Raw genomic sequence first — 27,863 nt, 5'->3', positions numbered from 1 at the left:
TTTTCCTTAGTAACAACTAATCGTGCCAGGACGCCCCTACCACCCTATATTTGCATTGCACAAACCTTGGTCTCTGAACTTTAATTTCCAACCTATATAATAATAACGAACACGTACGATGTTTAGTGCTTGAACGCATGTCTAGAAATATTTGCCCAACTCTGAAACTTTGATATCCCGCCTCCTGCAAAAATTCTCTTTCCAATTTTTCACAAACAGAAGCAAAGACAAGTTGTCGTGATTTTCTTTTTGGACGGAGGATAAAGCTCCTAGCTAGTGTGTAATGCCAAACACGCTGTCCTAATTTATAACATTAGGCAAACAAAATGCCAATTACTGTGAGCACGCGTGTACACTGTGATTACGTGTTAGGTGGGCCGTAAGCCATACGGCTTGCAGCGGTCTACGTGTCCCTGAACCAAGATGTCACGGGTTCTAGTCCCACCAAAACGATCGTAGATATTTCCGTCGAGAATTATTTCTCACGTGTCCAAAGAAGAAACAGTACTATCGAGGGAAACAGACCGAGAAGTTTTCTTTTCGCCCTTTTTTTCTACATAAGGACTTAGATTAGCATCATTATCAATATGAGTTGCAAAACCTTTAATTTACACTTATCTCGACAGTCACTTATTTCAATCAATGGGATGCATTTCAGAACAATTTTCACCTTAAACCTGCTAGCTGAGTGCATTTCTAGAACTCGTGTTATTTTGTATACCATTCACTGCGTCTAAATGGAGGCATGAACGCTAGAAATGCTGTCTGTATTGCTAATAAAGATATCCAAGTAGATGTTGGGAGGGAAACATTTGTCGTTTTGAAGCACGGATAATCAAACATCATACAGTTTCCTCGCAAAACCTGCTTTGAAATTATGAGTCACTATTGCCTGGTTGTCATCCGAATGAGCCAGAGCAGAATAGCTAGCCTCTACCAGGCCCCGCGGGATGGCTGGAAAAATAGTAGAAATTGGCCTAATTGAGTGAATAGTGTGCCAAGGGAGTTAGCTACGGAGAGAGGGTCCAATCTGCCATTGAGCTTCCCTGTATAGCGGAGTACCCCTGGCATACTATTCACTGTATTCGGCCGATTTCTACTATTTTCCCAGCGATCCGCGGAGCCTGGTAGAGGCTACAGAATAGCTACCGGGCTAGGGTCATCCACCTTCGTTTTCTGGAGACGAACTATGATCCAAGTTTCCCCGCCTACTCTTTAATAGTTCGCCGACGGGACAGCCTTCCTTCCCCCCACTTAGTACGCGTATCGTTATACTGCACACAGGCGAGAGGATGTCAACGGAAAACCAAAGGGCCTTGTCGAAAATAAGTAATGTTCTATACGATTGTTTACTTATTGAAAACGGTAAATTCTAACATCAGATAAATCTTAGTACCCAAATTTTTTGGGAAATTGCACAGTCTCTGTCAAGGATTGAGTGAATGGCGCCTCGAAGGATTAATCTCCAAGCAGATCTCCACGGTGCGCCGAAAATCGTATATATGCTAGCCAGAGAAGCTCCGGTCAGCCGGTAAGCTACGGGGAGGACTGGAGCTTACCGGCTGACCGGAGCTTCTCTGGCTAGCATATATACGATTTTCGGCACACCGCGGAGATCTGCTTGGAGATTATCGAAGGATAGCTTTTAAACTTTGAGGGGTACTATGCTTAGTTGTACAATTTTATAAGAGACACAATCAGAGAGACAGAGAGAGAGAGAGAGCGAGAGATAGAGAGAGAGAGAGAGAGAGAGAGAGGGGGAAAACAGAGAGACACAGACAAAGAGCGAGAGGGAGAGACAGACTACTGAGAAAGACTTTTATCATACACAGGTATTTGCTAATCTCCAAGCAGATGTAGCAGTTGGGCTTGCTTTGCGCGTATTTTGCATTGACAGTAAAAAAAAAGCGCGCAGCTCCAGAAAATGTACCAAACACCGCCATATTCGCTCAAAACAAATCCCACCGCTACATCTGCTTGGAAATTTAGGACTTATCATGCGTATAGCGGTTGGAACACCTACGGAAATACTGGATCGTCCCTGCTCCCTCCAAGATTTCCACCGATAGGTGCAAGTTGGCAGTATGAACTGTTTTCGCAGCCCAACTGATGGGCAGCGATACTCTCATCAGACCGGAAACAGGCCTCGTTTCTTTTTAGGAAGAGGACTAGGCAACTTCCGGTCGCCACGCCAAAACGATAACTCTCTCCAACACCATGCTGACAGTAACTTGAACCGTTTTCTTTGTTCTCGCAAAGATTTGGGGTCAGAAATCTATAGTGAGGATGGATTTTCGAGCAGTTTGTTTTTTCCACGTCTTGGTCGTTTTGCCGTTTTCTTTAGGACAGGGTCCAGGCCAGCATACCCCGGAGTTGGCAACGCGAGGCCCAAACTTGTGTGAGGACGTCAACCCAGTGAGGTAACGTCTGTATTTTCTGTCACACTTTCCCTTCATCCTCTTCTTTGTCCTAGAAGTCTTCATCCTCCATCAATATCACCAGAAATTAATTGTATTCTAGATGTAAGTTGATATTTCTTATCACAATGTTTAGTTTATACGTTTTAAAGATTCCTTACGCATTCGTTTTGCATCAAAATTTGGGTCAAGAGGACTAGCAATGTTGTCGACACAATGGTTTATCAGATCTTCATCTCATGACTGCAATTTTTTTCTTCTGGACAATGTTTTGATTTAAACTTAGGTGTCGAAAAATTCACCATGTCCCTATTTATGAAATTAAGTCTTTATCGTTGAAGTGTCACAAAATTAGAGTATTTTCTTTAACAAAAGTTTCGGCGTACGCAAGTTGAGGAACAGCCTTGGTGCTATCCTAGTTGATTTATCGGGGCTCATAACCCCCCCCCCTTCCTCCGGCAACTAGTTTGAATTACCTAGGATGGCACCCATGCTACTGAAGGTATATATATATACATGTACTTGAAGCAATCAAACGCACTTACACAGGGGACAAAATTGACAGGACAAGATCCGCTTGTGGATTAGCTTTCTCTTGTCATGAAGTTTTCTCACAGACGATGATAGATACTATACGTTTTTCCACTTTCCATTGTAATGTCTTGTCTCTGTCAGCAGGGCTAGCCCGATGTAATAGCAACAGGCTAGTTGGGCAGCCCTCGCGATGCGTGTAGCTGAACAGCCAAACCAGTAGCTTGATAAATAAACGAATGTTTTTCCGACAGTAACGCTACAGAGTACCGATGTTGTGACGATTGGCAACAGTACGGGCACTTCTGCATCGTTGGTAAGTCACAAACCACGATCTATTTTTCTTCTTAGGCGTTCATAGTAAAATTCTTTCGTTGTGATATATTTTTCGGGGAGAAAGTATCATTTTATAACATCATGACATGGTTTATTAAGTTTCCCCCATGTTCAATATTTCCATCCTTCTTGAAATATTCGTTATCACTAGTCAGTGTGGCTGTTACATGGGATAGCTAGATCTGATCGTTACAGGCGCCTGTGACGCGCCGGTAACGACCCTGTGTCACACCGTGGGACAATTCTGCGCTTAACACTAGTCAGTGGGGCTGTTACATGTGATATCTAGATATGACTGTTACAGACGCCTGCAACGCGCCAGTAACGACCCTGTGTCACACCGTGGGACAATTATGCGTTTAACACTAGTCAGTGGGGCTGTTACGTGTGATATCTAGATTTAATTGTCACAGGCGCCTGTAACGCATCAGTAACGACCCTGTGTCAACGTCACCACTAATCATTGCGGCTGTTATATGTGTTATATATATTACTAAAAAAACTGTCAGTTCAGGAAAGACTGTTCATATATTGTTCAACGGATGCAGTGGATGATGAAACACATTTCATGTCTAAATGACCTAATTATGAGAATGAAAGCAACAGGCTTTTCGAAACAATTAAAACAATATTCCCTAGCTTCCAAAATCTAGAAGACCTTAAAAAACATTTCTACTAAAGTCACAAAACCCAATAACCATTAAAAACGTTGGCCTTTTTATCAGCCACCGCCTCCAAAGAAGATAGTCAGACCCCCTAGGAATGTATGTAGAAAATTAGTTATTGAAATAGAATAGACACTTGTTACTTTTTTTCACTGTTTGTACCCTTGCAATTAGCCTACGTACGGGTATGAAATTACAAATAAAATAATTTGATTGAGTATATCTTTCTTTTCAAGGCAACTGTGACTCGTCAGTAGCGACCCTATGTCACACAGTGGGACAAGTTTGTGTCACCACTAACCAGTGCGGCTGCATGCACGGATGGAGCCAGAGGGTGCAATGTCGTAAGTTTTTGGCAACGCCTCTAAGGCGGAGCCCTTCTGCGTCACCTTAAAATTGCTAGAAATGTAGATCACCACCAACATAGCATGACATAAAGTTACAAAATCCAGTGTTTTTTCGTTTACCCTGTGTTATTTGTAGTTTTATGCGTTATTATATCACTGAATTGCAAGGTTTTATTATTGATCCGGAAGAAGGCGACAGTGGTCGTTGAAAATTAGATCCGTGAATATACTTTAGTGCTGGAAGAAAGTTTAGCATTGTATTATGATTACTACATGTACCAACACAGATGAGCTTCCATGATAAATTGCAAGGTTTTAGCTTTACCTTATAGGAATGGTCTCTCTTATTGCCATTTTGCGTTTTAAGAGACCGTTATATCTTCCCTGTAAAAACGCCTGCCCCAAGGGAATGCTTTACCTTATAGGAATGGTCTCTCTTATTGCAATTTTGCGTTTTAAGAAACCGTTGTTTTCCCTGTAAAAACGTCTGCCTAAAGGAATGCTTTACCTTATAGCAATGGTCTCTCTTATTGCCATTTTGCGTTTTAAGCAACCGTTATGTCTTTCGAATTCCAGTAAAAACTCCTGCCTATAGGAATGCTTTACCTTACAGGAATGGTCTCTCTTATTGCCATTTTGCGTTTTAAGAAACCGTTATGTTTTCCCTGTAAAACGCCTGCCTGTGCATTCCCAGTCTGCCCCCAGGGCAGGTTCGGACCAAACTGCCTGTACGAGTGCCTGTGTGAGCACGGGGAATGTAGCCCCTCCGACGGACAATGCACCTGTGAAGCCGGCTGGAAGGGACTGTTATGTGACATCCCCTTATGTCCCATGGGTAAGCAGGTCTTCTTTTTCATCGCCGTATCTTCCAGTGGCGTCGAGTAGCCGAGTGGCATTCCCGACTAGACGTTGCGTCCTTGGGAAGCACATTTTACGTGACTTTCCTTACTCCACCCAGGTGTAAACATACTATTAGGTACCTGACTTCGGTTGTGGAGGTAAAAAGCGGAGGAAGGAGAGGAACGCCTTCCTTGTGCCTGACAGAGTTGATAACCACCCTCTGTCCCTACGGCCTCAAGAAGGCTATGTGACTACATTTACCTTTTACCTAACCTTTCGGTGTGATGATAAAGTCAAAGTCAGTATTCATATAGCTATACGCTATCCATGTCAGATTACGTTGTATCAAACTGGTAAATGACGTTGGCACATAAAATTTTGCATATTCACGTGTCTTCAGGGCAATCGAATGTTTGTAATTTTTACAAATTACCCAAACGTTCGTGTTATTTTGTTTCCATGCTTTCTTTTGCTTTGTGCAGGCTATTTTGGACCCGAGTGCAAAGTCCGTTGCCCTGGTAACTGCAAGTCATGCCACGCCGTGATGGGCAGCTGTCAATCATGTTACGCAGGTTTCTATGGAAACAACTGCTTGAGGTAAGAAAAACTGAATCTTAATTTGATTTTATTGCATTTAGATATTGACCTTCCAGCAAATGACAGTTGTGGGTTAAGGAAAGCTAAAAGCATACTGCCTTACGCTAGTTTTGCGCTATTCGAGGGATATCTGTTGAAGAATGAAGTCTACAGTGTTTCTATCTGGCCATGGATGTTCACATGCGAACACCGAGAGGTACACCCCCGTGACCCCGTTCCGTACCCGGCAGTCCACCGGGACAAATGTGTGGCTTCGGGGCCCGACCGGGGCTACACCCCCGACGCCCGACGGGCACCGGCGCAATTGGGACATGAGCATTACGCTAGTTTTGCGCTATTCTAGGGATATCTGTTGAAGTGTTATGTCTTCAGTTTTCTATCTGGGTGTTCCGCAGACAGTGTGGCAACTGTGAGACGTGTAACATGGAGACAGGCGCGTGTGAGGAAACGTGTCAGGAGGGCTGGATGGGAGAAAACTGCGACAAGAGGTTCGAATGTTTGTTTGCACCTTTTTTCAATTTTCTATCGCTTGTCATCTAAATTCAACAATAAATATAATGTAAAATAGTTTTGTACGGCAAAAAAAAAGAACCCATGGCTTATGATTGAAACAATCTAAACGTGACTGTCAGTACCGAGCAAAACGTGCCAGGAAGCCTGTAGCGTCCTCCGACCCGGTTAAGAATAAGGACCTTAGGCTCGATCTATCAAAATCGTCGTGTTAGCCAAGAGCTAAGGGATTGGCGTCAGCTTATACACTACCTAGTGGCTAAAGTACTTTAACTAAATTAACGTTTTTTAAAAGAATAAAGAGCTCATTTCGCCAGGTGCGCTCGTGGGACGTACGGACGGAACTGTAAGATGATCTGCCCGGAGAACTGCCCGTACACGTGCAACCGGGTCAGCGGCAAGTGTCGGCAGTGCGTGCCGGGATTCTTCGGACAGGCCTGCGAGAACCGATGTCCGAGAGGCTGCAAGACCTGCACGATCCAGCAGGGGGTGTGCTTGGACTGCAGACCAGGGTAATGCACTTTTGACTACAAACTATACATCAGATATATTACTAGTTGTTAGACCCTATACTTATGTTAAGATTCTACTTGTTATTGCTATTCATCTGTAGAACGTTAACCAAAGTAGGTGTAAAATCTAGGTAACGGTACTAATATTTGTGAGTTAGAATTTTTTCCTAAAATGAAAATGGCGAAACGTTTAAGGCAGCGCTTCTGTAATATGGATAAACCAACAACAGCGTTTTTGGAAACAGGTTTGAGCTCTATCAGGGAAACTGTGAGGAGTGCCTTGCGGGAACGTACGAAAAAGACTGCTCCCAGCGCTGCCCAGAGAACTGTAAAGGGAAGCGGTGTAACAGGTGAGTTTACACCGTCTGTTTATTACAGGTTTGCGTAGCAAAACCTTTGTTGGGTCCGTTGGCATGTGTGGTGGCCGCCATCTTGATTTTGTGACGTCGCAGGTTAGCCAAACCATTCCATTGGGAGGGGTGTTTTCCGGGGTCGCTAGCTTTCTCTCTATTTTTAACAAATCGGCACACGACTATCACACATTCAGCTCAAATAAAAAGAAAAAAATCAAAACCAATTCATATTTATAAAAAGACCCCGTAATCGCTAAACTAACATAGCAAACCTGAAGTATATGTAGCACAAATGTTTAACTCTAGTTTGTTTGTTCTTTCATCCCGCACGTGATTAAGGAGAGAAATGATATTAAACAATAAGAGACTGCGTTCCGAGAGAGGAATGAAACATATAAGGCTTGTCAACTGCATTGTTTTAACTATGCTCTCTACTATCTACCGTAAAAGTAATAAGAATCGACAAAAATTATTATCATCATATTTCATACTCTATATAAAACGAGCTATCTACCACTCAAAAATCATGACCAAAGCATGTTTTGGACACTAGATATCAAAACCGGAAGTTCCACTGCAGTTTCATTGCAGGTCGCTAGGGGGTTCATTTCGAGGTCAATCCATTCAGGCATTCTTGTGTTATCGCGTTCAAGACACAAGCACGAACGCTGTGCAAAACATCATCTTGAACCTTCTCAGCGAATGTACTGAAAGAAATTGATGAATAAATATATATTTACTACTGTAGGTTTACAGGTGGCTGCAATGCCTGCTAGAGGAGGTGAATAGAAATTGATGAATAAACATGTATTTACTACTGTAGGTTTACAGGTGGCTGCAATGCTGGGGGTGAATAGAAATTGATGAATAAATATGTATTTACTACTGTAGGTTTACAGGTGGCTGCAATGCCTGCCAGAGGGGGTGAATAGAAATTGATGAATAAACATGTATTTACTACTGTAGGTTTACAGGTGGCTGCAATGCCTGCCAGAGGGGGTGAATAGAAATTGATGAATAAACATGTATTTACTACTGTAGGTTTACAGGTGGCTGCAATGCCTGCCAGAGGGGGTGGAAGGGGCGCTTCTGCAACGAGACGGACGAGAACGTTGGTCCGGAGGTGACCACCCCGGGAACGAGACCCATGTGCCCCGAATGTCGAAACGGCGGGTGGTGTAACGTCAGCAAAGGGACGTGTGCCTGTGTGCCTGGGTACGCTGGCAAAAGGTGAGATTTGCTTTTTTTGTTATTCTTTAGGAGTTTATCTTAATGGTGTTCCTTAATATTAAATGAAATGTGTGAATTGACTTCTAAGGGCATCACTTTTCGAAAGAAGAGGGAATATTCAGCATTTTCACAGATGTCGAGCCTTCAATCGTTTCTATATCAATATTTGTGACTATTCTATGATTCTAATTATGCTTTATACGATCATATAACTATTCTTTTACAGTACTTACACACTATCCACGTTTACTTTGTCTAAGCAGGCCTAATTTGCATGATTGATTCTAATTAGGACTTAATTTGCATATATTTCCCTATGGAAAATGCCACGGAGATGTAGGTAGAGTTAGGAAAGGTAACTGCAACGGATTGTGTGTTATGCTAACGAGAACCTCATTTGCATAATCGATGAAGAAACGTCATGTCTTTTGTGGTCAATGGTACAGTACTTGTGACACTATTTACGTTTCTTTTGTCTACTATAGTTGTGAACATATTTGTCCGGTCGGTCGCTACGGACCGAGGTGCAGTAGGCGGTGTTTAGGGTGCAAGTTTTGTGACCACGTGACAGGGAAATGTGACACCCGGCGGCCATCAAGAATAACAGCATCCCCCTCAACTGACAACCCGGTTGCAACTCCTCGGCAAAATGGTATTTTCTTTTGATACTGATGATTTTCTTTGGCGGTCCTTGGTGACGATAATTGCTCCTTCTTAAAAGAAATAATACAACTGAATATTTTCCGCTGCACAATAGTTCTTGCAGGGAAACAATGGTTTCTTATCGCCTAGAGTTAATAACAATGAAACTGTTTATTTCGTTCTGTGCTCTTTTGTGAACTGGCATAAGATACTAGCAGGTTGATTGGTCGACTATACAAGCTTGTCGTTTTGTACATGACGAAAATTATGGACTATTTTCTTCTGTTCCTCCACCAGGACTTCCATTTCCATCTACGGCACTCCCAAGCCGAGTTACACCATCCGCCACGGAGAAAATGGCGGCATCCGGTGAAACTGATGACACATCTGATGAAAAATCCCAATCATCTGGCGAAACATCCGGGTCCTCCGGTGAAACATCCGGGTCCTCCGGTGAAACATCCGGGTCCGCAAACATCGCGCCCGACGGGACAGCCCAACCCCAGACGAAGGATGACGTCAACATGCTGATGATCGCTGTCATTGGTGTGGGGGTTGCCGCCATCTTGGCGTTGCTGGTCGCCATGGTGATTTGCTTCCTCCATGTCAGACGGAAAAGGAAACGAGAAAACGAGTGAGTTTTCTTTCCTCTCCTCTTATCAACTCAGTTGCCGTGCACTTCGCTAGTTTTTACTTCAATGTGTTAAAACACTCAGTCTGAAAAACTTGTTTTAGCGTGTTTTAAGCCAAACATCGTTGTTGGTGACTGAGTAAAGTAATTCTGACGCCTGAACAACAGGTCGTTACAATGTCTGAAAACTAAATAGGACTAATTCCTCAGAAGACCAATAGTTAATCATGAAGTAATTCCCCGTTAGTTTCTTCGGCGCTTTTGGGAAAGGAAAGTTACAGCAATAATGACGAATCCAATAGAAGCTGGAACAGTTTTAGGTAATGATATCCAAAAAAAAAGCACAATTTTTCTGTTAGACTAACATGTGCGACATAGACGTTATCTTAAACAATAAATAAGTTAAATGTTATAAATGCCTGTGCAAACTGCAGTCAAGAGCATTGTCAAAAACTAACGTCTTCACTTCCCGATAGAATGAATGAATGAAGACCTTTATTGTACATATACGCCCACTGGGTTAAGTACAGGTCACAACAAAAGAATAGTATACAGATACATCTATACATTGTCAAATTACTACAATGATTTTTAACTACATAGATTTGACTTCTCTTCGCTTCTTAGTAATGATGAAAATGTAAGAACTCAATGATATAGATTGTAGTCTATATAGCAACGATAGAAATGTTTTGTTTGATTGTATTATGGGAACGTTTCCACACTTTCAATGTTTGTTTAATATTGAGAAATTCATGTTTATTGTGCGTTTTGACCTTACAATATCAAACAAGTCCATCTCAACTTATATTTCTAACATCACAAAGAGACGAGAAGAAGCCGAACCTATGAATTAGGGTACAGTTTTAGTACCATTGATTTAGATAAGTATTAGAAATCCTGTCAGTGTCATTATATGAATGTTACCATGTCTTTTGTATCTATATGACTGAACTTAGCCCGTGAAAGGGCATGACAGTACAATAAAGATTATTATCATTATCATTATTATCATTATCATTACCATTACCATTACCATTACCATTACCATTACCATTACCATTATCATTACCATTATCATTATCATTTTTATTATCATCATCATGATTATCATTATTATTATTATTATCATTATTACATATCTACATCAATGATTTGTCTGTAGAAGGTCGATGGAGATGAATGCGCGGCGGCCCCACCAGTGGGAGCGAGTGGGCGTGGCTCAGCCCTACATCGTCCTCAAACTCCCGCCACCGCCACCAGAGGAGGAGTATCACGACACTCCCGCCAACTCAGATAACGACAAAACGGTTAGTGCGCTTATTATCGTATTCAAAACAAAAATCATGACCACAGCATGTCCAGAACTTCGAGCATATATAAAAAAGCGGAAGGTCCGCTGCAGTACGGTAGAAAGCCGCTAGGCCTTGAACTTGACCTTCGTTTTCCCAAACGCTACCCACACGCAAATTATCTTAAAGATCGACTCTGGAGTAGGCTGTCCACAAACTCACAAGCACAATGCAAAGGCGGCTCCCAAAACTGGCCATGGTGATTATCAGGAAGCACCGAATGCTGCACTTTTCTCTTTATCAAAGTAGTTTAACTGACTTTTTCAACAAGTTAGAAACTCCTTTTTTTTTCAAACACGACGCAAACGATATCCCTTCCTCCTACAGCACGACAACTGTACCGACGCCATGTCTACTACTTGCAGTGACGATGAAGACGGCAGAGGGTTTTCCGATTCCGGGACACAAACTCTTCCAAGGGTACGGCAGTTTTTTTTAAATATTTTATACTCCAATAGCTGGGATGTATCTGAGTTCTCCGACTCCAGGACAACTTGTAAAGCGTGTTTGACAAGTAGATATTGTCTTCTTGCAATATATCATCGATTCATAGACCATATTTATTACAAATAAGTAGAAAACAACTAAAAAAGACACTACAAAGTACAAAGATCACATTTTGGTTCGCCATTGTCGTTAAGGTTAAGTTATAAGTCATCCTCAATTCAGGTATTGCTTTCTCAAATAGCTGGTAGCAGTGCAATAGGGCTTCTCTAAGGCTCGCGTTTTCAGCCAAACACACCGGGTCGCCTCTACTCTTGTCGATAAGTGTGTTGGGTTCTTTTACGTGCAGAGGTTTGGCGCTTGACCCTTACACCTGACTCTCCCTCATACGCGGGGCTTTATGTCCCCATCCGAAATGACGAATGCAATCCCTCACAACATGTTCAAGCTGGGTGTCCGACCGTAGGATAATTGTCGAAATGGTCCCACCATTCTATCAATGTTCTGTTGTTGAGCTAATTATGGATTCTTTATTGCAGGCACTCACTGGCTTATGATCAACAAACCGAGAGTATACATATAGCATAAAACAGCATAGACACATAAAAACATATCACTTTCTATATACAGGTGTCTCCAGAGGTTTTGGGAAGTATGTGTTGTGGTAGAACGAGTCCGAATTTAGTATAGCCTGTACTAACTGATTATCATTCTTTAAAAATGCCTGCAGATGTCCGGTGGTTCTGAGAACACCACAGGGAGCGGGGCACAGCCGCCAACCAAGAAGAAACGGACGAAAAGCTCGAGTGACGCAGCGGACAACACCGCGACAGGCCCTCCATTCTTGTCTCGTATCCTGCCGCAACTACATCGGCGATCCAATGACACCCAGCCAAAGGTAAAACGTAATGATAGAGTTATATTCATAGTAAAGGTCTTGTGATAGTATCGTCAAAGCTTTTCTTGCAATAACTACATCAGTCGCCTGGAGCGCTGACGCACGGTAGTTGACATGGGTGTTCCTCATATCCGAAAAAAAGCTTCAGAAACTCAATGCTGCCAACAATTAATATATTACTTGCCTTGACTGATGCATCTGCACTATGTTTCATGTGTAAGTTTTAAGAGTCTCGATGCTACAGACCGTTTTGAGTACATATTTAAATGCAACAATCCCCACAATGCGAACATAGGTAAATATCTTAACGACTGCTTTCACATGAGAAAAAATTCCGAAACTAATGATTAATTTAAAACCAACTTGATTATAAAACTATATCGAAAACGTATGTTAGCCCTTATTGTATTGTATTAGTAATTAGGATGTTTTAAACTATACTTCCACTATGTGTTATGTTTACGAATTCTTGCCATACTTAGTACCATGTACAATTGTCGTGCAATAAAGTTATTCTTCTTCTTCTTGTGTTGCCTAACGCCTCAAGGTATTACGAGATGTATCTTTACACTGCACTGACCGTACATTAACGGTTTCAGGAGGTTGAAGACGATGACTACGCTGCAGAAGACGAAGGCGACCATGTGGAGTCAACACTCCCCCCAAGCAGCAACGCCCCCATGCGGCCTAAGCCCGCACCGCGCAAGGGACACCTCGACGACTGAGCTTTCACAAAGACCAAAGACCATTGTACATAGACAAAGTCACTTATGGCACGGCCAAACTTGATGTACCTCTGCGAACATGTCAAGAATTCAGATGAAGAATCATAAGTCACTTAATGTAGAATAGTGCAATTATCTACAACTGCAAACCACTGCTTGATCTAGCTATCGAATGTTAATAAAAGCTTGATGTGTCTAACGATATGGTGGCTCTGCATGAGTGTTACGTGGAGATGTGATATCTCCAGGTTACATATATAGTTGTTGGTGTCTTTCACAGCAGACAATTAGGGACTGTTCCCTTGTTCGGTTTGTTTTCCCGAAGTTGGCAATCCCGTTCTTTTACACAGCTTAGCGATGCTTATAGAAAAGTTGTTTCGGCAGAGTCGCAAAGTCTGTTGATTTTGTATGTTTCATACTGATTGTCTTCTCAAAACATGTCGTGTTGGACCCAGTTCGTTTTGAACTCCAAACATGAGAAATGGAGTCGAAAGGTTCACAGGACACAGCTGTAAGTCCCTAAGTCTTTATTGTGCACGTGGGTCCGGCGATTGTCTACGCTGAGTTTGAGCCTTTTTCTTTCTCTTTCAACTTTACGCTTTGTTATCGATGGATATGATCCTATCTGTACCGTGGCATAGCGTAGTATTGTTAAACGTGCAATACAGCCACGTTGACATATCTTGTTCAACTTGTTGTATTGTTATCGCCAGTAGGTACCCATATGGGAAATGAGGCTCTTATGCAGTGCTCCTCGAACACAGGACCCTTTTACGTCCCTTCCGAAAGGCGGTATAGCTCTGAAAAGGAATCGAACTTGGGTCTCACAGTTGCCAAGTAATTTAAACCAGGAGCTCAAAATTGTATGGCCGCCACCAATTGAGCTACAGGGACATCCCATATCAATCCAAACGTTCCAATGTCAAAGAAAATAACAAATGATTTGTACTAGCAAAATTATCCCAAACTACCATGATAGAAACAATCTTATGACAGCCTTCCTCTGTCCTTTCTAGCACTAGTAATGCATCCATGAATCTTTCGTAAAAAGAGTTTCAAGAATATTGGTAAACTTTTAAAGATTTCATTAAGAACATCTGTATTTAAGATCGTGAACTTTGAAAATGGTTCATATCATCTTTTTGCTATTGAAAAATAGTCAAGATCCTTGCTAATTCCGAAAGGCTGTCGTATTTGTGTATCCCCTAAAACATGCACATGTTAAATTACTACTGTGGGCAAAACGATGATCAGAGAAGCGCAGTTGTGGTGAGATATCTTTATTGTAGCGATTAGAAAGATTAGCTTGTGCATTAGACCAGACAGAACCTCTGGGTATGATAATACATGTAGAAGCGACAAGATCTGTGCATTGTAAAATTATGATGTAAATTTGAATACATTAAGATGTTGAAGGTGATAGATAGAGTAACTGCTTATATTGCAATTTTATACTCCTTCCAATTAAGTTCCCAAGGTTAGCCCTTGATGATGGCTAACGGCCGGTTGGGCAACCTTGGCTGTATGTATTTGTATGTCAGTCAAACCATCAAATGAATGAATAAATAGATAAAACATCATTTGTTTTCTCAAGTATGTTGAGTAAAGAAACGAATGTATGTGAAACAAAAGTCAACAAAATTCATTGCAGGACTGTTGAGAACTTTGACAAGAAATGTTTCAAATCTTTCAAATTGATACTTTAAAATTTACAAAAGCAATGCCCACTGTACTTAAAGGATAGAAAACAATTGCTGGCATACGTACTTCACGACATTATTTCGCACATGTGTAGATAGGCGCAATTACAGGTATTTTTTGAGTGGAGTTGTCGCTTATGATAGCTCTAAAGTCGGTCTAGAAGGCCGCTAACACCCGGGTACTGTAACTTAACCACGTTGTCATGGCAATGAAGACTCAATCGTAGACCTCTGACAATATTTACCACACTTAAGTCATGAGTTAGTTTTTACAAAAAGTCACATCTACGCTGATGACTCATTTGCTAATCAAAATGTTGTCAAGTTTGCTTGCATGTACCATCATCATTTGTATGATATGTTAAAACAAAAAAAAGATAGTTAATTGGCTAACAATCACACACGTGAAACATATAACGTACAGCCGATATTTTTCTCTGATTCCAACGTACTAAAGCTACACGGATGTGCAAGTAATGTAACATACATACAAAATAAACGTTATATTCACAACAAATGTCTACTGCCTTAATTTTCTTCTGGCTTTTTTACTTTCTTCTGGATTTTTTGACAAAATAAACGTTATATTAACAAAAAATGTCTACTGCCTTGATTTTCTTCTGGCTTTTTTACTTCGTTCTGTTTTTCTTTTTTACAAAATAAACGGTTTAAATCTACTGGCTTAGTTTTCTTGTCTTTTTTTTGAATATTTTTTTTTCTAAATGTACAAAAGAAAATGCACAGTGGCGTCCTACTCAAGCGATGATAGAATTACAACTGGATAGAATGTAATGCACGGCAAAAAGTAAGCATTTTTCTAACAGCAATTTACACGTACATACAAGAAAGAGAACGTCCAATAGAAAAATAATGAAGAAAAAAAGATAAGATATACTGCTGGCACCGACAAGGTAATCTGTGAAAAGGACATTTAACAGCGATAATGGCAACAATAAAAGTAACGGTTTTCAAGGAAATATTCTAATCATGCTAATGGCTCCTACATTTACATAATGCTGGCATAGTTATTTACACCTTTAAGTTAAAGATTACACTTTTTAGATCGTATTCAACGGACAATATGTGTGGTCATTGGTCATCGTTTGGCTTCAAAACTGGACTCCCTTTCTCACAGACGCCTTTTCTATAGATGCTTCCTTGGCCATTGTTCCGATGAACTTTCGCTACTCGTCCCACCACAGAGAATTTTTCAGGGTACCACCAGGTTCTCCTCTGACTCACACCACTATACTGTACAACTAAAAGGCCTCAAGGTCATTCTACAGTAACAGCTTTTTTCCACGAACAGCAAGACTATGGAAGTCTCTCCCAGCCCACCCACCCCCGATTATGACCTACAAACCTTCAAAACAAACACACACCGCTATCGCTCACCTTAATCACATTCATTTTAAAGCTGCACTATGTAAGATTTGGTCACTACAGAAAATTAATTTTTCTACCTTTTCTTTACATAGTATGTTGAATAAACATTGTAGAATGACATACCAGTATTCAGGAAGGAATGTTTCAACAAAATTGCACCATATAAACCAGTTAAAAACTGAACTTTCAAAGCCAGTTGGCACTTGGGGCAGTGTGGCCACACAGGCTTATCCCCCCAACTGCCCAGTGGGGTGCCTGATTACAGTTAACCAGTTTCTGCCAAACGTCCTTATCAGAGTTGTAGCAGTTTTGAATGGGCGAAATCCGCTTTATCAGTTCCCTACAAACTTGGCTAACATATTTTATCCTCATTCAAAAAGATATGAGTGTTTTTGAAGAAGACGATCTTCATAACATCAGCTGTTATCTAGATCCACTGAAGTGTCGCTAAGTAATTAGCCTACCCAGGCTTCAGGTTGAGGTGGTGTCACAGACTTTTGCAGCTTGTTTTTGTACATTCACAGTTAAAAACACCAAACATGCCAGAAATAAACGAATTAATGATGTTAATATGCTGAAAAGTGGTTGTCCATGTCATTTGTATTAGGATTTGTTCACAAGAATATTTTTGGCGCCAAAATGTTACATAGTGCAGCTTTAAACCAACCACGTCAGTTAGTTCAATGCTCAAATAGATGCCCCCTACGGCCTTGCATTGAGCGAGATCTTTAAAAAAGTAACCAACAAAAAAAACATTGTTCAGGACAAAAGATACAAAAACCAGACGGTCAGCTTCACTACTAAAATCAGCCACCAGGGGGCACAAAATCGACTTTAACCATCGTCTTCCTTATGCTCACACACACACACACACACACACACACACACACACACACACACACACACACGCGCGCGCGCGCGCGCGTACACACGTACACACTCACACACACACACACACTCACACGTGCGCGCGCAAAACTATACCTCCATTTTTCATTGACGTAACAACGTCTTGACACTTTACATCGCTACAGCGAAAAGATAAAGAATGTACACACTCCCACCGTATGATTACAGAGATACCATATGGCTTGGAAAAATGGTTATAGTGTAATCATTTGAGCCGACCACCACCAAGTCTCCCCCGGGTCCGACAGCAATGCCCCACGGAGCTTGAACCTCAACGACAGTGCGGACAAATTTCCCACTACTTGTGAACATGTCTACCCTATCATTCAACCAGTTTGCTATGATGATATGACCAGAGTTGTCAGTACAGATATCTTGGGGAGAATTCAGTTTACCTTTACCCTTTCCATCACCTCCGAATCTGGATAGCCAACGGCCATCGTGACTGTACACTTGGACCCTACTACCTGTGACTTCTGTGACGAATTTGTTTCCTTTATTGTCCGATGTTATAAACGCCACTGCACGTTTCTTCACATTGAAACTTGTATGCAAAGAGCCGTCTGGTGAAAAGATATAGATTTTAGTGTCTGCAGCCACGATGACTTTGTTGTTTTTGGCGTCAAAGGCAACGCTAGGAGATTTACCATTCGCGTCTTTTAGCAAGTGATTGGGATTGTGTTTTGGCTGGCCTTCTTTACTGTACTTGACCACATATCCATGTTTACTTTTAGACTCAACTTTGGAACCCACTACCCACACGTAACCCTTTCCGTCAATGGCTACATCACTTGGGCGCATTGCTTTTCCTTTTACACCGGCCGCGGGGACTACCGCTGGGAAGAGGCGGAGAAAGACCCCGTTCATGCTGAAGACCTGGACTCGTCTGTTGCCAACATCAGCTACAAATATTTCATTGTCTGACACGGCCACCCCGCGAGCTCTCTTGAACTTCCCACGGCCTTTTCCCTTCCCACCGAAGGTGACCTTCTCCGTTGGTGAGCTCACGATTCCGTCACGGCTTTCTGTAATCAGTGATTAGAGCGTACCTGATCAGTCACATTGGATTCAATGGTGAACAAACAAACAAACAAGCGAGGAAACAAACAAATCACTTAGAATACACCACTCCCATTACCAGACGGGTAAAGAAACAAGCCAACGCTACGTATATGTTTATACATATTCATCTATATCTAACTTTTACAATGCAAAGTTTATTACAAATACATGCCAGAGGGCAAATTGCAAATATAAACAACACATATGAATAATGATAAATACAATGCCATTAAGAGCTACATCCAATGTTATGCTACTTTCTCAAATGTACATTCTACATCTAATCTTTACAATATCTTTTCGTTAAAGATGCCACACCTTTGTGGGTAGATGATGTCGGTGTACTGAATTTGGCGTTCACTTCCGGTTCCGGTCTGGTCGTGTCAAACGGCATTGTTGTTTGGTGGGTGGACATGATCTTTTCTGATGTCGAGGTAAGAGTAGGTGTCTGCATCGTTGAAGAATGTTGGACTGTCGTCGTTGTGGGGTCTGCCTTTGGAGTAGAAGCTACAGAAAAAACAGAAAAGATCGTGCGGTAACTTAGTGTTCGCAATGATAGAAACAATCTTGATTAAGACGGCTTTCCTCTTTCATTACTAGTACTGGTAACACGTCCCTGTATCCTTCTTCGTGAAAGGAGTTTAAAAAAGATTGTTGAACTTTTAAAAATTTCATTAAGAACATCTGTATTTAAACTCGTCCACTTTGAAAATGTGGCTCATGTCACCTTTTTGCTATTGAAATATAGTCAAGATCCTTGCTAATTCCAAAAGGCTGTCGTATTTGTGTATCACCTAAGACATACACATGTTAAATTATGTTAAACTAATATCAGTTACCCGGTGTAACAACACAGAATTTTACATGGTCACAAAGCCCGTTCATGGATCCAACAGCGCATGCGTAGGTCAAAGGTGAAGGCCCTCGAGACATAGATTAAACACGTACGGACGTTGTTATGCAAACTGACCGACAAATTAGGCATATGAATCGGGACAAGTCCAAATTCATGGTCGATACAATTACCGTTTACAAGTCAGGGGCTTTCACCTTTGACCTTGCACATGCCTATTTAGAATCGTGAACCTCCTTATTCACCTTGTAAGCTGTCGGACGTCGAGGACAGTGTGACCTCTCGTGACCTCTCGGAAGTTGACGATGAAGCTTTACCTTTGAGGTAGCCGTCATCAGCCACAGTCTGTGAATAAAATGGTAATTCATAGAAATATAAGCTTAGTGTTTCTTATGTGGCACTTATCTATCGATGGTGTGTAATCAAACATCGGTCGTATGGATCGTACACCTGTACCAGGCGGAGAATCTCACTGGCCTGCGCCTGTTTACGACTGTTTGCGAAATGCATTGACCAACTGACAATCTAACATGAGGCCGAAACTGAGAATGTGACATTTTATTTCTAGAGGTCACGTATTTTGCCCGTGTATCGCAAATTAGTGTGACCGCAAGGGAAAATTGGCAAAAAAAATCGCAAAGTGGCCGCAATAATTTGTCTCAAACAGGCACATGCGTAGTCACTAGGTGAATCTATTTGTGTAGCAGGTATAACTGCCCTGCGGCGTAACACACAAGCTTCAATTCGTTCGCATGCAAACTAGTTAACAACAAAGGTCCTACCACACCTACCATTTGCACACCTAGCTGCAAGCGTTATATAAAGCTATCTACCAAAGATTGCCCCGACTGTCTTTATTGCAGCGGAGTTTCTTACAAGTCAAGACTGAACCTAACAGCCCCCATCCCTCCGTACATCCTTTCCTTCTTTCTTTCATATATAAAGATTTAACTTTTTAGCCAGTTTTGTAAGTAAAAATATAGAAGCCTTAAAGGCAACTCAAGCAATATTAGGTCGCGAAAATCGGATTTTGAAAGTCAATTTATTTAGCAATTTCTATACATGATTAGTTCAAACAACACTATCACAATGTATAGCAACGTCCATGATGCAAAAATATGACTTTATGAGAACTCACTTAAAATCGTCGCCAGTCTTTTTGTAGGCTCGCGAAACTAAGCGAATCATCGTATGGCATGTTTTTGCACGGTTTTAAGATGCTCAAAGTATGATGTGTTAGTAAATGTCACTACATTAAAGATTTTAGCATTTTTTTATTTCCACTTTTTTGCCCCTAATATTGCTTTGGTTGCCCTTAACGTCAAAAGCTCGCCTTAGACATGGACATAAGCTCAGTCGGTTCAGTAGATGTGAGTCCAGCACCGAAGCAGGCAAGGAGATCAGGGGGTCGTGGTGAGCCAATGGTTGGTGATGGCTATAGAAAATAAATCGGTTGACGCGCGTCACTCGCCTCAATTTTTATGCATGTATGGGAAAAATGCATTGTATTTCTCATTCATGTACATATGCTGGTGTCGTGTTTTATTCAATCGACATAATACTTTACATTGAATTTACAATTTACAGCATATATTTGATTATTTTGCAGCTGCTTTGTACGATTTAAAGTATGGCCAAAAACTTTTTCTTTTGTTGGAAATGGACGAAAATTGATGCGCGCGCGGATGTCATCCATATAATCAAATCAACATTGTCTTTCTACAATGAACAGATATATCCCTCCCTTGCTGAAACTTGCTTTCAAATAAACACATTAAAGCTGGGCAACAGTCTGGAGAAAAACAAAACACAGGCTTGCCTTTGGAGTACCCTGGGCTTTGGTGTTGAGGTATAACCCGACAAAGATGCAGCCGATGATCAATAATGCACTTAAGCTAACTGCCAGTACAGCACCCACACGCCAACCTGAAAACAAGAGTTCGGAGACCTTATACCTCCATGAAATATTTAGAGATTTTCTTTTAAGGTTTTGATAGATATTTCCATTGATCATTTCCTGTAACTCTACGTAGCAAATGTGACTTGATTATAGAAAACATGTAACTCTTAAAGCCATGATGCAGAAACAATGTAAGCAAGAGGAAGTTATGCCTAGAATCGTAGACAAATCAAACTTACCACAAGCTTCTTGTTTGGTTGGGTCCAGAGCTTTCTCTGGATCTGGAGGGAGCGCACCATTCTCCGGATTTGGAGGCTGTGCACCATTCTCCGGATTTGGAGGCTGTGCACCATTCTCCGGATTTGGAGGCTGTGCACCATTATCAGGATTTGACGGATGTTCACCACTCTCCGGATTTGACGGATGTGCACCATTCTCCGGATTTAGAGGCCGTGCACCACTCTCCAGATTTGGCGGATGTGCACCAATTATATTTTCCGGATTTGCACCGTTAACGTTCTCCGGATTTGGAGGATGTGCACCATTCTCCGGATTTGGCGGATGTGCACCATCCTCCGGATTTGGCGGACTTGCATTTAAGTCGTGTCGGCCGGCTGGTATGTCACTGTTTTCTTCGGCAGGATCTGACGTGTCCACATTGTAATAGTTATGTCCAGCTGGTTTACATCCTACCATGTTGGTAGTGGTGTCATGGCTACTGCTTAAGGCCGCGGCATCTCTGATGTGTGCCTCCGTATCCGCTGCATTATCCTGGTGCATAGAAATGCACCCAGATTCTCCATAGGCCGGATTAGACCAGAGATACGCAATAGCATACGGTTCTATAATCTCATCATCTGGGGAGACGGTGATGATTGGTTCTTCGTTCTCAGATTCAGCGCCACTTTTGAGACCTGCGTTATCGCCATCTTCATTTTGCTGACTTGTTTCCGAGTTACATCCCGTCAAGTTGAAAGACCTGTCATAGTTGTTGTCTGAAGCTGTGTCTGTTAGCTCCGATGGCTCTTTTATTGGTGTCTCCTCTGGGCTTAGTCCCACACACCCTACGTGATCCTCGCCCTTGTACGCAATAGCGCATGGTTGAATCTCGACATCGACAAAGTTGATATTGTTCATTTGTCCGTCGTCACCGTCGAGCCCACTTTGGGCGGTCAGATCATCACCGTCCTCACGCCGGTAGCTGAGAGAACAGCCTTGACGGCAGGGATTCACATGTACAGAATACCGATTACAGCGATTCCCTTCACTGCCAGCTTGCTTAAGGACGGTCTCATCCGTTTTAGACTCCATCCTTGCCTGCATCTTGTTTCCTCCGGACATGTCGTTAATTTACGGGTGGCCTTGATCTTAGCCTCCACCAGGCCTTCCCACTGGTAGGGGATCGTAGAATTCGTAAGAAAAGGGGACTTATTGGCCAGTAGAGTCAGTCCACTTGCAAATGAAACCCCCTGGTGGCCAAAAATCCCTGACAAATATTCCCCTATAGCTGGCGTAGTTAGTCTGGTAGAGACTACCTTGATGTGACGTCGGTAGAGAGCTCGTCCGCTTCTGCCAGCAGCTCTTGACGATATGACGGCTCTCCCGAGTGTTATATGTGGATGTGATATCTTCAGATTATATAGTGACCTGTGACTTTTACAACCCCAGACAATTAAGGACTGTTCCCTTGTTCGGTTTGATTTTCCCGAAGTTGGTAATCCCGTTCTTTTGACCATCTCAACGATGCTTCTGGAAAAGTTGTTTCGGCAGAGTTGGAGGGTTAAGTTGGATTAGGCCTTCTGGTGATTTTGTTTTCTCATACTGGTTGCATTTGGACAACAGTTCTTGTTAGATCCAGCTCGTTTTGAACTCGATGCTTTGATCCGAGCATTAGAAGTGGAGTCGAAAGGTCCACAGGACGTAGGCAGTAAGTCCATAGTGTTTATTGTGCACATGGGAACCGACCGGTGATTGTCTCCGTTGAGATTGAGCCTTTTTTTCGGTGTCAGCTTTACGCTTTGTTATCGATGTTATCGATGACTGTCCCTATCGGTACTTACTCTCCAAGCAGAGGATGGGTTCCGGCAGGTTTTTGACGTGTTTTTAGGCGTTTTTGTCGGCCTTTCTACTTTTTCATTTTTTTTTTGTCTACTTTTTTGTAATCGGTACTGTGGCAAATGCTGGTATGACATGGCGCCAAAGATAAGCACAATGACACATCAATCCAGACATTCCATTGTTGAAGACAAGGAAAGTGACTTGTAGTAACTTTACTTGTGTCTTTGATTTGAATATTTGACAGAAGAAACATGAGAGAAAACAATATATTAATCCATAGTTATATAGATGAAATATATAACTTGATATGCTTCTTTTATATAATATGAAGTTATGTGTTAATATCATCTGCATTGGGAAATTAGATAATATGCCAAATACGTTAGTATGAAATAATCCAAATACCTTTTTTTGGCGGTGACGTTATTTTCATACAAAGCTATCTGACTAGATATTCCAAAATGCCAATATGATGTCATGTAATGGCTTGAATATCCTGCAACATGGTAATTACAGCATTAAGGAACTTATAACTATCATATTTAACACAAATATTGTGGACCAGAAAGAAGTAAGCGTAAGAAGCAAAAGAAAAGATATATGCGATGGCATTATATTCCAGTACAAAGGTGATCGATGGATTAATCGATTAGGTCAATAACTTATTGACAAGAAAAGTAAGTAGGGTTGAGAAACAAACTTTATTGTCAAGACTTTATCTGAATCATTTACGGGGATAAAGAAACAAACAGTAACAGACTCAGCAGTTCAATTTCATGATCAATAACTAATCAATCAATGTATACCATACACAGGGCCCCAATAGACTGTCGGCACCATTAGCCGGCGTCACAATTCATGCGAGCGTCGGCCAATTTTGTAGATCACCCAAAGCTCGCCGAATTTCAAAATCGCCCGAGCGTCGACCGTATTTTCCAATGAAAATCTCGAGCGATGTCCCCCACGAGATGGTACCATCTCTTGGACATGGACGAAGTCAGTATCGACTAACCTGGTAAAAGGCCAATATTTGGATCAACTTTTATATCTAAAAATCGCCCGAAGCCCGCGTGATCGAGAGGACGTCGGCCGTACTTCGGCCGAAAATGCACATTTGAAGCTCGCCAACACGTCGGCCGAGCTGAATTTCTTATTTGTGACGGGGGCTTTAGCTTCCTACAGACTCACTTGGGGGATTGCAAAATAGTAAGAAATCGGCCAAATACTTGGACACTTTATAACCTCCATTGGCTATGATACAGTGAGTATGTAACTACTCTTCCTGAAGTACAAATCAAACAAACATACAACTGACAGACTACAGATGATTTGTTTGAATCTTTGAGTACGCATGAGAAGCTCAAATTGGCCTGCAGGCCACTTTTCGGGAGGGAAGAGGTAATGGTCAGACAAAATATGATAGAGTGAAACTGACCTTCTAGATCTGACCTCTCATGCAAATCATTGATCCTGTTTGGCCGAGGTCTACTGAAACGGGTCTGCCTTTAGTAGACACTTAAAACTCAACAAGTTGTCTAGCCAGTGTGGTAAATGCTAGGCCACATTTCAAGATTACTTTTGAATTTAAGTTCTCCATTAGACTCCTTTTGGGGGCTGAGAAGTAGATCTAGAAGTTACTCAACTCTTTGGGGAAACAAATATTTAATTGTTATAAGTAAATTCATAAATGAATAGATAAATAACAGGGTGTAACTCAATATTAGCTAGAGATGGTTAGCTTTGATCAATAACCAACAGAAATTGTTAAATAAATAATGAATACAAATGAATACAATAAATACAAATTATACAAACATTGGCACAAACATAGGACAAATCATGTATCAAACATGACTATAGATATTTTTCATAAACGTAATCTATTAGAAGACATCTGGTTAAGTACAGACACCAATAAGTTGAGACGTATATATTAAATATCATACAAATCAGCTTAAACTTTGCCATGGAGGTCATATTTACGGCAGGATTGGTCGTTTTTTGTGAAGAAGACAACTCAAACAGTTATTGATGGCTTTTCAAGATTGCACATAATGTTAACAACAGATGAGGTATAATGTATGACATAAAGGTTTCTGAGAAGTTTAGAAGGATTATTTTGTGTCAAAATTTGTCTTCAAATACATAAACAAAGTTGCTGTGTGTTAGATTTACTCTTAACTGTCAAGCTGGATCTTGAATAGGAATCCAAATTATATTCTTCCCAATTTTGCTGAGTCTGTGCTTTTTTGGAACATTCTTACATAAAGCAAGCTATGGCAGAATGAGATGTTCTGTGCATTTAACTTGCAAGAAAAATGTTGTTTCTTTCCATGTTCATCCCTTATCATCAAAACTACACTTTGCGTAAATCATATAACAGCTGTTAATCGAAGCTGGATTGACAAAAGTTACTTAACACTTCTTTGACACAACTTATCAGGTTCAATCTCTTATCACTGAATTCTGACATGGTAAAAGTATAATGCCTGAGTTGACAGAAAAACAACAAACGTTATTGATAACATACTTCATAACTTTCCTTGGCCCCCGAAAAAGAGTGATTTTGTAATATATGCACAAATTTTCCACTCATTTTTTTTCACTGCTTTCATGAAGTCTAAAGTACACGTATTTGCAACAATCCATTTAAACAGACACAAGCTTCCAAAACTTTTACCTCTATGCTTTGGTGTCTAACTTGCCAATGATAAGATTAAAATCTGGTGACAAATTTACCAAACACACTTAAAACATGTATTACCCATCTTATGTTAAACACACTGATTCATTATCGGTAATACCCAATATCAAAGTTTCCCATTCTATTCAGTATATTGCACATCGACTGTCTTTTTCCAAAAACGGTTCTTTGGGGTAATTTTAACTAAGTTTTATATTCTTTTGTTTTGACTACAACACTGGCACAAATTTATGCTTTGCACCTACCACTGTATCCAACTCATTTGCATGAAGTACATGTACCTTTTCTTCCATATGTCTTGTCATGACTACGGCAAAACAATATCTCCTTTTTTCTTGCACGTTAGAATTCATCATTAAGATAATAAGGAAACATACGCACAAAGTTATATATTGCAAACAACAATATGGGTGTGCTTTTACAAATTTACCATAATTGTCTATTTACATCCTACTGAACTTACTCAAGTTTTCAATTTTGCCCATTCTTTCAAGAACTTTGTATATTGGCACATCATACAGTGGGCAGACCCTATTTTACCTAGAATTATTTTGTTAATACTTGAGGTAGGAACATATAGAGTTTTCTGATATTACAGCATAAACACCTACAATGAATGCAGGAAACACAACGCTAAGCCTTGGCATGTTAACAATTTTACAGAGTGCCTAATTTGGGGCAACAAATTCACTCATGAGCTTTGAATGCTAAAATTCCACCAATGGAATCTCTTTCTCACTAATTAAGAGAATAGGGCTGAAAGCTTCTAAGGCTAGCACTTTGCCTGCATGACAAGAAGAATCCTACATGTCTTTGAATCCTTGGCTAGAAAAAATAATCATAATTCTATGTGCCTGAACATTTTGTAGTCTGTACCAATTCATAGAACACATCAAACTTTGACTACGTACATGTCACTTTTCAATGAACATACAACAGTTATCTACTTTGAAGGGTCAGGCAAAATATGCATATATTGTGTCATATCTGTATAGTACATGTACATCGTAGACTTCTCATCTTCTTTTTTTATACATCTATAGCCAGTTGATGCAGTAGGTCTTATCAAGCAGACATATAGCTTTGGCTTTTTCCTGTGCCTTTTTCTACTTATTTTGTATGTCTTTAAAATGGTGGATTTTGTGTAGTGGACACTTGCCTTTGCTGACAAATGAACTGAGGTGGAGAAAAACCTTTAAACAAGACACAGCGCCCCGTGCTTTGGAATCATAAGAATATCATTGGTCAAGTCTTTGTCTTGGGTGGATTAGCAGAATCTGTCATAATGATTTCATGTGTGTAGATTAAATAGTATTGACAGTTGCATTAATGTTGTATATACTAGATGTATGGCAATTAAGGTACATGTATTGAGTAAAAATTCACAACTTAGAAAACATACAAACAAGCAATAACATGCACTAAACAAGCCAAAGCCATGCGTCTGAATGGAGATCAAAAACAGCAGCTTTCTTCAGTTTCTTGTGTCAAACATCTTACACTATAGACTTCCACCTTAAATTGCAATCCAGCCTAGGTGGGTTTCGTTTCTGCCTTGGTCTCCACTATGACGCCTGTCGCCACAGCAGTTTCTTGCACTTGCTTCATGTTGTCCAGACATTCGTTTTTGGCAGCTTGGATAAGGTCGGCCTGACCTTGGAGAACTCGGATGTTCCATGCGAAGTTCTCAAGAGCTCGGGTCAACTTTCGGCCCTTCAGACCCTCCTTGGAACTCAGCTCCTGTAGCTTCTCATGAAAGTCTAGACCTGCAGAGGTTTAAGAAGAAACAGAGCAGCTTTAGCCTTTTTATTTTTTATATTTTTTAACGATCTCGCTCAATGAAAGGCCGTAAGAGGCCATTTCTCGGCATTGAACTAATTATTGAACTTAAATGTGGCATAGGTGAGAGACAGCGGTGTGTGTTTGTTTTGAAGGTTTGTAGGTTGTATTCGGGGGGAAAGCAGTGGGCTGGGAGGGAATTCCAGAGTTTTGGGGTTCGTGGAAAAAAGCTGTTACTGTAAAAAGACTTAGAGGCTGGTAGTTGTACAGTATAGTGGTGTGAATCAGAGGAGAACCTGGTAGTACGCTGAAAAATTATCTATGGTGGGACAAGTAGTGAAAGTTCATCAGAACACTGGCCGTGAAAGTATCTATAAAATAGAGACAGGGAGGCAATACCATACCTTCTGCATACCAAGGTAGCCTATGGTTACAAATACAGATTTTATGTTGGATGAAAGGGAGTCAGTATGGATTTGATT

General features: G+C 41.0%; 2 protein-coding genes and 1 long non-coding RNA gene across 3 annotated transcripts in view; 2 read left to right on the top strand and 1 right to left on the bottom strand.

The window, feature by feature from the left end:
- The first annotated feature begins 2,152 nt into the window (after positions 1 to 2,152).
- LOC136446642 (uncharacterized) lies at positions 2,153 to 4,287 on the top strand. The gene is made up of 3 exons (XR_010757614.1): positions 2,153 to 2,420; positions 3,203 to 3,264; positions 4,186 to 4,287. It is a non-coding gene; the product is annotated as an uncharacterized lncRNA (long non-coding RNA).
- Positions 4,288 to 4,583: 296 nt separating this feature from the next.
- Positions 4,584 to 14,610, top strand: LOC136445727 (laminin subunit beta-1-like). The gene is made up of 13 exons (XM_066443861.1): positions 4,584 to 4,608; positions 4,991 to 5,131; positions 5,619 to 5,733; positions 6,129 to 6,221; positions 6,561 to 6,755; positions 7,001 to 7,105; positions 8,150 to 8,338; positions 8,824 to 8,990; positions 9,278 to 9,614; positions 10,777 to 10,921; positions 11,291 to 11,383; positions 12,138 to 12,305; positions 12,905 to 14,610. The coding sequence occupies exons 1-13, from the start codon at positions 4,584 to 4,586 to the stop codon at positions 13,028 to 13,030; spliced, it is 1,899 nt and encodes a 632-aa protein (XP_066299958.1). The 3' UTR covers positions 13,031 to 14,610.
- A 12,051-nt stretch (positions 14,611 to 26,661) lies between these two features.
- The window catches only part of LOC136446082 (inactive phospholipase C-like protein 1), a 56,516-nt gene continuing 55,314 nt past the window's right edge, over positions 26,662 to 27,863 (bottom strand). Inside the window, exon 10 of the mRNA XM_066444358.1 lies at positions 26,662 to 27,368. Within this exon, the coding sequence (XP_066300455.1) occupies positions 27,136 to 27,368 (233 nt within the window). The 3' untranslated portion in view covers positions 26,662 to 27,135. The remainder of the gene's footprint in view (positions 27,369 to 27,863) is intronic.

This window comes from Branchiostoma lanceolatum, chromosome 12, assembly GCF_035083965.1.
Source record: "Branchiostoma lanceolatum isolate klBraLanc5 chromosome 12, klBraLanc5.hap2, whole genome shotgun sequence".
Taxonomy (NCBI): Eukaryota; Metazoa; Chordata; class Leptocardii; order Amphioxiformes; family Branchiostomatidae; genus Branchiostoma; species Branchiostoma lanceolatum.
Note: the sequence above shows the minus strand (reverse complement) of the source record. Positions and strands in the feature narration are given on the sequence as shown.